This window comes from Conger conger, chromosome 1, assembly GCF_963514075.1.
Source record: "Conger conger chromosome 1, fConCon1.1, whole genome shotgun sequence".
NCBI lineage: Eukaryota > Metazoa > Chordata > Actinopteri > Anguilliformes > Congridae > Conger > Conger conger.
The window spans coordinates 46231130-46243704 of NC_083760.1; the positions used below are offsets into that span (position 1 = coordinate 46231130).

The 12575-nt window shown below is 41.1% G+C and overlaps 1 protein-coding gene across 1 annotated transcript; it reads right to left on the reverse strand.

Moving 5' to 3' along the window:
* Nucleotides 1-3160: 3160 nt before the first annotated feature.
* fignl1 (fidgetin-like 1) lies at nucleotides 3161-9982 on the reverse strand. The gene is made up of 2 exons (XM_061253797.1): nucleotides 9874-9982; nucleotides 3161-5390 (listed from the first exon to the last, which is right to left on the reverse strand). Exon 2 carries the CDS (start codon nucleotides 5381-5383, stop codon nucleotides 3506-3508), a length of 1878 nt encoding a protein of 625 aa, XP_061109781.1. The 5' UTR covers nucleotides 5384-5390; nucleotides 9874-9982; the 3' UTR covers nucleotides 3161-3505.
* Between the last annotated feature and the right edge of the window lie 2593 nt (nucleotides 9983-12575).

Here is a 12575-nt window from a genome sequence, read left to right on the forward strand (position 1 = left end):
GTAAGTCTCTACAAACTTTGCACACCCGGATTTGGACAGTTTGTCACATTCTTCCTGGCAGATTGCATTGTCTTGGATGTATGCTTCAGGTCACTGTGGTCCTGAAAGGTACACCATTGCCCAAAGGTCATGTGCACTCTAGAGGTTTTCTTCAAGGACCTCTCTGTATTTGGCTGCATTCATCCTTCCCTCAATTCTGACCAGTTTCCTTGTCCCTGCCGCTGAGAAGCACCCCCATAGCATGACGCTACCACCACCATGCTTCACTGTACGGATGGTATTAGACAGGTGATGAGTAGTGCTTGGATTTCTGCCCAAAGTTAAATTTTTGTCTTATCAGGAGAGAATCTTTTTCCTCAGGCTCAGTCTTCACATAGAGTGGTCATGTAGCCCAGGTATGTGTCTACTTAACCAGTGGGCATGGTCCTCGGATTGCCCTGCCTCCCTCCCACAAACTGAGCCCCACCTGCCACAGCCTGATTGGTGGAGTGCTGTTGAGATGGTTGTCCTTCCGGCAGGTTCTCCCATCTCTGCAGAGGAGACCCCAAAGGAATCAAAACCAAAAAGCATTCTTATATCTGCACTAAGGAAGCAACTGAATACACAACTAATCCGAAACAGCTGACAAGTCAACTGTCCAATTAGTTTTGGTCCCCTAAAATAGAGGGACTGTGAATAAAAAGGGAAGTAATTAATTCACGGATTACCTGATATTGATGTAAATACCCTCAAATTAAAGGTGTCAGTCCGCACTTCATCTCAAATCCAATGTGCTGGAGTACAGAGTCAAAAGAACAGATTGTACCACTGTCCAAATACTTAGGGACTGTGCTGTATTTGGCTTTGTGATGCTCAGGGATATAGGAGAAGTGCAATAGGAAATAGCTATCCCTGCATTACAGCAGTAGGACTTGTCGCTTGGTCACAGCTGTCCTGCTACTCTTTGATCAGGCCTCTGGGAAGACTGGACTACTTGCTCTGTTGGCTTGTTGTACAAAGTTTGGAAGCAGCGGCCAGCCACAGAACTTGGGCTTCATCTGAAATATTTATCACCGGCTTGACAAAAAGATGAAAAATGAATGAAACAAGTTTTTTCATGGCCTTCCAGGTTTTCAAAGATTGTTTCATGAAAATTACATGACAATATAATTTTATGCCACCTATAATCAGAGCCTTGGTACATATGACAACGAAAGAAGAACTTGTTGGACAAGGAGAGCTGTCAGTTATCCATATCCCTATTTCAAAAAGGTTCCTGATCCTGCTGAAGTCCTTGTACTATAATGTGCTCTAGTGCATTACTGTGAATTTAACTGGCATAGGGAAAGTGAGCACAGGTTGAACATAGTAGTGTTAATAGGGAAAGTGAGCACAGGTTGAACATAGTAGTGTTAATAGGGAAAGTGAGCACAGCTTGAACAGTCGTGTTACTGTCAGAGAGCCTCAATAAGTAAAGCATAAAATGAGACAGCCTTTTCTTTTGTGCTATATGAAAATTGGTCACCTTAAATTCCCCCAAAGTTTCTTACTTATGCATGGTTTTCATTCATACTTGTAACCCATATACTTATTAACTTTAGCTGTACGACAACATATTCCAAAATCACTGTCCATTTTCATTTCAGTTTTGATTGTTAATGTGACAGTTGTTTTCCACTATAATTCATCATGTTAGAGGAAACACACATTGCACAAAAGCCAAGCAGACCACTTGCATCCCCTCAAATCAGCAGTGTGCTCTTAACAAATATGATTTAATGTCCCCAGACATGTACCTAATTGTGAAATTGAACCGCTTTGGCATCTACAGAATTGCCTTGATGATTAAAATGTAATGAAAACAATTTTCTTGTGTGGCATCAGTACAATATAAAGACAAACACCCAGGGTCAACACAGGACATGACCAACCTTGCATTATATAGGCCTGACAACTTGGAAATACCTGTACTAAAATAATAATTCTCTAAAGAGATAATACCAACTTGCTCTCCATGCAAACCAGCCAATGAGTAATATTAATTAAATATTATTCTGTGATATTGTTGTTAATGCAGTTCATTTGGAGTTTAAATGAAGTTTTGGGTAGAAAAATGTTGAGATTTCCAAACCTGCTGGCTTAAACTAGGGATTCAATTTACACAATGAATAATCTACTTTAAAACAAACCTAATCAAGAAAGTTTTTGAAATCTTTAAATTGATGTCATGTCACTTTCCAAGTTATGCACATTACAGAGCTTTTAAATATAGATTATGGCTGAATGAGTCATTTGAATCAATTAAAGCAGCATTAATTTGTTGGAATGGATACCTGCATACGCACTGCCCTTTGTGGCAACGAGATTGAGGCCACTGCTAGAGTATGCTAAACGAAGCCTGAAGCAACTAGCTACACAACAAGGAGTGCTAAGGATTGGGGATAGGGAGATGCAAAATGAATTCCAAGACTAATTCTTGAATCCAAGAAGCAGGTCTTCTGTTAGCATCTGAAGACGGAGATTATATTTCTTTTTTTCAGGTATATTTTTACCATTTCAATAGACTGCTGCGGGATCGCTAAACCTGCTGCAAGCTGGCGTGACTTCTACAAAACAGTTATGTTCAAGGGTGATTGCTGTAGATACGTTTTATAGTATGTGCATTTAAAATTTTCCTAAACATAAATATAAAATGTAATATGAATCGTAAAAGATAACTCATTTTCAATAGTACAGTATATGATCAACTTTCTCTTGCCAGTTTTCCTGAAATGCCTTAGGTTCTTCAATTAGACCAATATTGCAGTCTTGGTCTCAACCCTAGCATCCATTCTTCATACACACAGAATAGAACACATTTGGGTGTAAGGTAGTAAGTTCTATGATATGAAACTGGATCCTTGCATTTGCACATCTGCTGAGCTTATGTATAAACATTAAAAAGTGTTATTGAGGAAAACAAGCAAACTCTTACTGCAAAATCCATTTATGAAAAAGGGTATTTAACTTCCTCTGGCTTTTTTAAAATGCCGCCTCACATGTAGAAAGAAAGTGAGGGCAATCATGGCAAAACTTTAGGCAACACAGCTGCAAATGATCTTATGCAGTCATAAAATCCTGTAAAAATGTAATACAAATTCAAAAGCAAGTAAGTATAGGGTTTTATTTTTATACTTTATCAGCAAGTAAACCAGCTGTTTCCCCCTCGGTGGTAGCAAAGTATGCATGAAGAGAAATGTTTTAGAAATTTATTTGAAATATAAATGATACAAAACAGTAGCGTATATTAATTTTGTGGGTTTTATCCAAAGATTATAAAAAAACATAACATTTAAGGAATTAACATTTTAACAGTAAATCAAAGATGATGCCCAACTTTTAGGCAGTGCCTGAAAATTTCATAAATAACTGCTAACCATTTTCTAATTAACTTAAATTCTTAGTTAAGTGAACAAATAATCATCAAGCCCTGCTGAACCTAAAATATGTAAAGATTTATAAAACAGGTCACGGGCCGGGGTCCAAGTTATCGGCCGCAGCCGAAGGTCTTGTTCCATTCTTCGTAGAGTTCCAGGTCTTTGGGCGAAACGCTGGGGCGTACAGTCTTGAGGGCCTCCTGGAAGTCGGCATAGAGGATGGGGCGCACCTGCTCAGGGGAAATGGTGGCGATGTCAGCAAAGTGAATGCTGCGTATGGGGCCGAGGGCGGCCTCGCGGCACAGCTGGGTCATGTCCGCCCCGGAGAAGCCCTCTGAGCGCTCCACCACACGCTCCAGCTCGTGGGCTCCCAGCTCGCACCGCTCCCGGGCCGTCAGCCTGGCCACGATCTGCCTGCGGGCAGCCGCCTCAGGCAGCGGGACGTACAGGCGCTTGGCCAGCCTCCGGCGGGCCGCCTCGTCGATCTCCTGCGGCCGGTTGGTGGCGCCCACCACCAGGATGCGGTCGTCAGCCGAGGTGGCCGCCCCGTCCAGCTGCACCAGGAACTCGGTCTTGATGCGGCGTGACGAGTCGTGCTCCCCATCGGTGCGCTGCGAGAGCAGCGAGTCGATCTCGTCGATGAAAATGACGGCGGGCTGGTGGCAGCGGGCCACTGCAAACAGGGCCCGCACCATCTTCTCGCCCTCGCCCACCCACTTGGAGGTCAGGGACGAGGCGCTGATGCTGAAGAAGGTGGCCCCAGACTGGCAGGCGATGCACTTGCCTATCAGGGTCTTGCCCGTCCCTGGGGGCCCGAAGAGCAGGATCCCCTTGGGGGGCCCGCGCAGGCCGGTGAAGATGTCCGGCCTCAGCATGGGCCACACCACAATCTCCTTGATGGTGGCCTTGGCGAAGTCCAGACCCGCAATGTCGTCCCAGGTGACGGGCGGGCCGTGGTCCATGATCTCGCTCATGATCAGCTCGACGATTTTGGGCTCGATGTTCTTGAGGTGCTCGTCCAAGAGAGGCGGCTCCTGGCCTGTTCCGCTTCCACTGCCGGAGTCCACCTCCTCCTGCTTTGGCAGGGGGGACACAAACTTGGAGAAGGCCCCGCGGGACCTGCCGGCCCCCAGGGATTTCTTCGGGCCGCCGGAGTACGAGCCGCGCTGAGGTTGGACGGCCTGCTTCTTCTGCTGCCCGACGTTCAGCTGCTCTCGAGCCGACCTGAAGGAGGCGACGCCGCGGCCATCCTCTCCTCTCCTCCCGCGGGCTGCATGGCCTCCCGCGACATCCCACTCCGGGCCCCGCTCGTCCTCGTCGAAGCCCTGGAAGGCTTTCCGCTTCGAGCCGTTTGAGTGTGGGAAAAACGCAGGCTGGACGCTGCTGCCGTTAGCTTGGTGAGGACCGGGACCCTCGGCCTTATGGCCAAAGAGGGACGCGGCTCTGGGTAGATCCCTGGAGTAGGAGGCGAGGGAAGGAGCGGGGGCCTCGCTCCTAGCCTCCATGGGCAGGCCCCCCGGAGCTACCCCAACCCCCTCCATCGCATCCCGAATCACGTCACCTCCCCCCACCACGGCGTGGACATCTGCCGGGGCCCCTGCGGGGTCCTGAGCTCTGCCTCTGAAGGCGCTCTGCATGCAGGGCAGCTCCAGCGCAGCGCTGGCGGTCAGGGAGGACTCCCAGCGTCCGCTCTCGTTCCTCTGACTGCGCGCCAGGTGCAGGGCGCTCTCGGCGTAGTTGTTGAGGCCAGCCCGCGGGTCGTCAGAGTCCAGCGTGGCCGCGTAGCGCTCGCCCAGGGTCCCCAACAGGCCGGCCGTGGCGGGCCAGGAGAGGCCCGCGCTCGCCCATGCATACTGAACACTCAGGATGTGCGCGCGGTAGGCCTCGGCCTTCTGTTCGGGCGAGCAGGTGCCAGACAAAATGTCAAAGGACCGCCGCTGCCACTCGCTCAGGTGTGCTGCGTGCATGCTCGGGCCCGCTCGCCGCATGCAGCTCCTGCGTGGAGAAAAGGGAGCATTAAAAATGCATATGTGTGAACACCTGCTCAAATGCCACACAGCCAAAAGATGAGCATTTGGGCCGTACACTGAATTACAATAAAAGTGACTTGTGCTTTTAAAAGATGGTACACAAAACTTCTTTAACCCGTTCAGTCTCACACCCAATGTGAAGCGACTGCCCAAATCCAAAGGGGTTTTGAGTTTTGTTGGGGAAAATGTATAGAATTTAGTAGGGTTTTAATAGGGGCTGAAAACAATAGTATGGCAGTCATTTAAATGGGTTGGAAAGTCAAGATCAGTATGAGTCTGCCATATGGCACTCTTAGGATTTTACAGTAGTTACGCCTGACTGAAAGGGTTAAGTACCATTACGTTGGGAAGAAATAACAATGCTTTCACTGAACTATACAGTGTTGTAAACTCAAGGGCAGAGTAGTGTCACTATGTTCTGGTGAGAGGTTTGAATTAGTGTAGCAGCAGTGTTGCAGCAGTGGGTGGATTTGGCAATCCTATGCAAATACCCTAATCATGCGATAATCCATTATGCAATTAAGTGGATTCGACTGCATTATCATAAACCTACACGGTTTTTGCCTATATGTGCAGACTGAACTGAGAAATAAAATTCTGGAAAATGGTTTATGTTGTTATAATACCACTGACAAAAGGGTGGTACAAGTTCTTTCAGTGAATGTAAAAAAGTAATTAAAACGCATTAAGGTGGCATTTGTGTGGATTCATTAAGTTAAAAGGTTAATATTGTACCATAAGTTTGTGAGAAAAATTAAAGGCATTTGAGATGTATTGCAATTCTAAATAACACAAAAGAATGACCCCTTCAAATGTGTTAATCCTACTGTATAGGCTATATTTTTCCCTCCCTCCCAATTCTGGCACTTGTGTAACCCTTCAATAAATATCATTTTTACCATGGCACATTTCATTTTTATAGGCTAGATCTGAATGCATTGTGGCAGTCTCTTGAAGCCTTTACTGAACATTCTAAACCATTCTAAATCTTGCCAAATATAGGCAGACAAGGCAGGGAGTTGACAGTGACAGTAAAGCCGGTCCGACCTCAATCACGAAAAGTCACCACTTACTGTAAGCCCCGTTTTGACGCAGGAAAAACCCTGGTATGAATGATGCACCAGTGACATACCCAGAATGTACGGTAAAGGGCATTCTGTCAGAAATCAATCTGTTTCTGACCCCCATTTCAGCAATTTTCCTACTTGAGTGTTAGACTGTGTTTTGATTGACCATCCATTCAGGAGACATGACCCACCCTACCCAAAGACAGGCATCTTCTTCAAAAATAAAACAGGATGGTTCTCTTATTATTGAAAAGCTTACAAACAAGGTTATCCACAATTTCAATAATGTTGCTCCAAATTAAATAAATAGACAAATGTTTTTTTATTTCTATCTTTTAACCTTCATTTGCAAAAACAATAAATGTAAAGGTGTGAAGATCTTAGGTTATTTTATTCTGTTCAAAACAATATCCTGGTCTTATTGTAATCATAAAGACTTGCTCTACAACCTGGGTCATGTTTGAATACTTTGGCTTAATTAAGAATTAACATTAATAATTGAATAATCTCAAAACTACCATTTTTATTATGTTATATACAGTCCAATGTATACACAAACCAATTTGGAGAGTGAGATCTCTTGTACTTTTTGTTTTGTTTACAGTACAATTACAAGAGGTGACTCAAATATTTTAGGTAACATCGAAATATTTCTTACATTTAATGGTTACTCTGATCCCCTAAATGTTTGGAAATTCACAAGCATTCTTTACTCTGAAAACACTGGGGCCCCGAGGAAAAGGACTGCTCTAGTTTAGTGTCTTAGTTAGCTAGCAGAACCTGAAAGAGAATTGAGATGGCGGCAGACAAATCATGAAAGCATCAGTGGAAGAAAAACATTGTATGGCGTAGTTCAAAAAGGTCTGCAATGGTGTTGTCAAGTGCTACATATCAAACAAGATCTGGTTTGGCACAACACAACATGCAAGAAGGAACATCTGAGGAGACGAAACCCCTTTTAAAAAAGTGCAAACTGCATGCCATTATGTCAAACAGCCCTGAAGGAGATGTTTAAGTGTTTTACAAAAAAATGGGAGAAAAGTCCAATGTGGCTCATTTTTCCAGTCCAAGAGACAAGCCTGTTTCTTGTGAAATGTACCACCTATATAGCAAATTGTGAGACTCTACGTCTCTGCTTCCAAATGTGCACCTTCAAGTGTCTGTTATAGCACCACCATAAGGCCAATAGTCACCATTTTAACTGGGTTTACAGATATTAATGTCCTCCATAAGCATGCTACATTTACATTACATTACATTATTAGCATTTGGCAGATGCTCTCATCCAGAGCAACATACAGTTGATTAGACTAAGCAGGAGACAATCCTCCCCTGTAACAGGGCAGGGTTAAGGGCCTTGCTCAAGGGCCCAACGGCTGTGCTGATGTTATTGTGGCTACACCGGGATTAGAACCACCGACCTTGTGTGTCCCAGTCATTTACCTTAACCACTGCGCTACAAGTCAGTGAAGAACATAATAACAATAGGGCAACAGCTTGGTTGCTTTGGCCACATTTATTAATAATAATAATAATAATTATTATTATTATTATTATTATTATATTATTATACCTTTATTTGTAGGTTTTTATGTTGAAGCATATGCAATTTCTCAAATCTTGAGCACACTTGTGTATGTGTTCATGTGTGTTCTATGTTCATCTCAGTATTGTAAGAATGGTTTTGGTAACTTTGCTAAATAAAATAAAGCACCAGAGGATGCGTTTGTTCAGTCTTTGAGGTCACCAAACATTAAGCTAAAGAAGACACTTGTAGAAGAAGAATACATGTTTCAACATGCCTTTTTGTGGCTCTACATAATGGGAATAGTGGAAGCAGAAGAAGGGACTGGAATCATTGAACAAATGTTTTTTACAAATGCTAAAAGGCATTTTTTTGATATGTTTACATTCAGAACATTTCACATCAGTTAGGACCAAAACTGTGAATGATATTTCCATCGCTTTTACAAAAAATGCATTCAATGGACACAAATCTTGAATAAATTTCTCAGTCAGGCTCAACCACCAAAAACTGTACATTTCTACTGGCCAATTGGCAAATGTTTCTATTTCAAAACTGACACATCAAGTAGATAACAATTTGCTAAGCCACAAATGCTCTATTGAAATGCATTCAAATCCCTAAAAAAAGTTTTCATAATAGTTAAAGAAACAAATTGCTGATGATTGAAATTGAAGCAGTTTGTGAATTTGATATTGAATAGAACAATAATGCCAGATTTAGTTGGAGACCTGGAGGGAATTTAAATTTTATCTTTGGAATGATTTTGTTCAAGATGGACCCAGGAAGAACTACAAAAGTGGGTAAAAGAGGAAGACAAATGACTGGATGATAGAGGGGGAGAGGGAGAGGAGTACAGATTTGTGGTGCCGGATGCCTTGATATATCAGCAGATATCAGCAGATGATTGCAAGGATGGTTCTGGCATGCACAGAGGTTATTTCCCAGTGTACTGTATAGCAAGAGAGGACATAAGATAACATCTTGGGGCGCCAACGCAAACACACAAACTGGGGGGAATCCCAAAAAATATTACAGTAATCAGTTTCCATAAAACTATTCTTTAGGAATAACTTAATGTTTCAGTTATCATTTTGAGTAGTTGAAGTCATATCATATGCAATGTGTGTATTTCATTTTGAAATGCAAATACTTTGATGTTAAGATGTGTCAATGTGAACAAGTGATTTGTTTCACTGACGTTAGCTAACCTATCAAGCAAATTAACAGAAAGCTACCTAGCCTAAATGTTAGACACTAACATACACTAAAGTAGCACTATCCAGGCGACTAAAGTAGCACTATCCAGGCAACCAGAAGATTATCGCAACAAATTTGCGGATGTTCGTTCCAGATCCAAAACGTTGAAGCAAAACATGACTTCAGTTAGGAAAGGACAAGATAAAGCGGCAGCTAGAATTATACACAGACTAATTACAGCAATGTCTGTCATGTTTAGCCAGCAGCCAGATAGCACATTTGTAATATGCTAGCTATCAATACTACTACACTACTAGCCAGCTATCTAGCCATATAACTGACTAAAACTTTTTTTTGGCAAAAGGTAACGTTAGGTAGAGCTAGCTAGCTAGCTACGGATGCAAATACCTATACACGGTTCTTTATTTGCCAACAAACTGACGTTAACATTAGCTAACGAATAAAATATGAGTTAGCTAGCTAGCTAACGTTAGCAAACTTTATAAAGTGATAATCAACGCTAGCTAAATACGCGTAAGTGTAAAAACCTGACGTGATATCAGAGCCGATGACTGTCAAAATGTATTGTTTAGCGTTAATAATAAATGTGTAATTGTAACGTAAGTCATGATACATTTGGTTTGGAGCTCACTAACCTCAGTTTACTGAACTCCGTTTAGACTTCCCGCCGTGTTCTTTGGTCTACCCATGTACGTGCACGCACAGACTACAAAAACTGAATTCACTACTGAGGCAAGTTGTGAGGTTCAAGACAACAGCGACGCCCACCGGTGGAAAAACTTAAACAGCCCCACTGCCAACACGGTAAAAGAGACATCCTAGCCACGCACTGTAATTATTGACTATTTTTTGAGACGTTTGCAGACTGTTGCATGTTTCAAATTAAAATGACCTATGGAAATTACAATGCTGTGAATGTTTACAGCACTTTTAGCATTTTGTCGCAAGCAACTATAGTAGTGAGGCTAATTAAAGGGATAAACTTACTTGGATTAACTCCAATCTCAACCAACCTGACTGGAAAATATTAGAAATTAGGAATCATATAAGGTAATTGCATTATACATAATGATGATTTCTGTTTGATTTGCACTTCATTGTACGTCGCTCTGGATAAGGGCATCTGCTAAATGCCATGTAATGTAGTGATGATGATTAGTAGCAGTGGTATATGATATGTAGTTATTATTAGTATTATTATTATTATTATTAATAATAATAATAATATAATTATTATTATTAGTGCTATTATTATTATATATTGTATTATTATTATTATTATTATTATTATTATTATATATTATTTTTATTTTTATTTTTTTAAATTATTATTATTATTATTATTGTTATTATTACCTATAATTTTGTCTGTAGGCATCCAAAACATGGTACACTACCCAATATTAAATGTGTTGCCTTTGCTCTCTTGATATGTTTGCAGTTGATACGTATGGCCCCCCTTCAAAAAATACTTGCATTTCATACTTTAAACAGTAACTACATTCATTTATGTCATGATGACATGCACATATTCTCAAATATGTACACTTTCTTTACCCCACACACACTCCAACATGCATGTAAAACATGCCTTAATACCACACCACAAAATTAAACAGCTACACAAACTCACATGACCTTATGCTTCTCCATATAAAAACTGCAATACAAGGTGGAACAGAGCAGCACATTTTCAACTACTGTAAAACAATAAGCACACATCATCAAATAATTTTTCAACGCAAATACAATCCTACTTATCTGATCTTCCAGCAAAACAAAAATACACAAATACAAACAAGTGTATCACTGTGAAACCTTTATTTGAAAATACTAAATTCATAGATGATTATAATTTAATCTTGAGCATACATACACTGATCATATATAACACAAATAATATTCTGTGACAGTAGTTCACTCATTATAAAATCCCACATAAATAATTGATAGTGATGACAATATACCAATCTATATAAATCTATATAAACAAATCATACAGTAAAGCTTGCTCTGATGTTCTGCCCTTACCATTGTTCAGCAATGCAATCAGTGTTCTTGTGATTGGCCATGATTTCCAATGTGACCTCACTGGTTTGGGCAAGTAGTTTTATGATGGTAAAATCAACACCACCATTCTCTGTACACAGTATTTCCATGTTTCTACAGTAGGACTATGTTAGGTCAGGTGCTGTTGAGACTCTCAGATGCAGTTTTGCACTAGCAGTTTCAGTGGTATTAACAGATCAAAATATACAAGATATTCTACAGGTGGATGAACCACTTGATAGGGAAAGACCAGCTCGATAGGAAATTGAGCACTATGGTAACCAGTAAAATGACTTTGCCTGAGTCGTGAAGAGTACAGTGCCCAATTTTACACCAATGATTAGGTTTCTAGTTCATTATCTTCAATACACACATTTTCTTGGAACCCTTAAAATTACTTCCACTTCCAAAGCAGTTAAGTCATTTCAAACATTAAAATGATTATTAATTTCCAAAAAGATTCTGCCTTCTGCTGGTTGTAACAATCCAACAAAAATTCAATATGATAAAAACCAAGATAATAAAAAGGTTTGTAAATGTGGATACGTTTTGAAAGGCAGGCATCTCCATCTCTCACAGTGTAGTAGTTAAGCATATTGCTAAGAAAGGCACAGCAACATAGTTTTAACTCCCAAAAAAAGGTTTCCCCATCCTCATTTCATAGCAAGTACAAGTGGCTGTCATAGAACACTGAAGCCATTTACTTTTGAAAACCTTTAGTTGAGTCCCCACACAGAAAAGGTAATGGCATACACATACATTCAAATTCATAAACAGTCACGATTCAAGAATATTTATTAAGAATGAGTAATAGCATTACTCACACGGATGAAATGCAGACCAAATGTTTCAGGGCTTTTCATGAGTATTAATTACTCTGACCTAGATCAGAAATCCAATAATTTCTTTCAAATTATTTTACAATCTTAGGTTTCTCCTTCATGTTACCCCAACCTCATTTTACTGCTTACATTTTATAGCCTTGCAGTCTTTAATCTTGGGGTAAGTGAAAATGTTTGTTTCCACTGTGAAGGGGCATTTCCTCCCAATAGTGCTATCAATAAGTCTTGCTTGCTTAGTCCTAGTGACTCTCTTTTGTCCAATAGAACATACAGGTTAACATTTTTATGAAACTGTTTGAGAAGAGGGCACTGAAGACTCACACCAAATGGTATGAAACACACCATGACTAGTGAAAAGGAAAGAGATGGGAGAAAGAGATGGAATGTATAGTACAGATGATAACAGTTAACACAATGCAACTGTTTCTCATCTAGACTGACTAGAG

Excerpts from the sequence above, each read along its gene's own strand:
- fignl1 (XM_061253797.1), bottom strand. The coding sequence starts at position 5,383 with ATGCGGCGAGCGGGCCCGAGCATGCACGCAGCACACCTGAGCGAGTGG.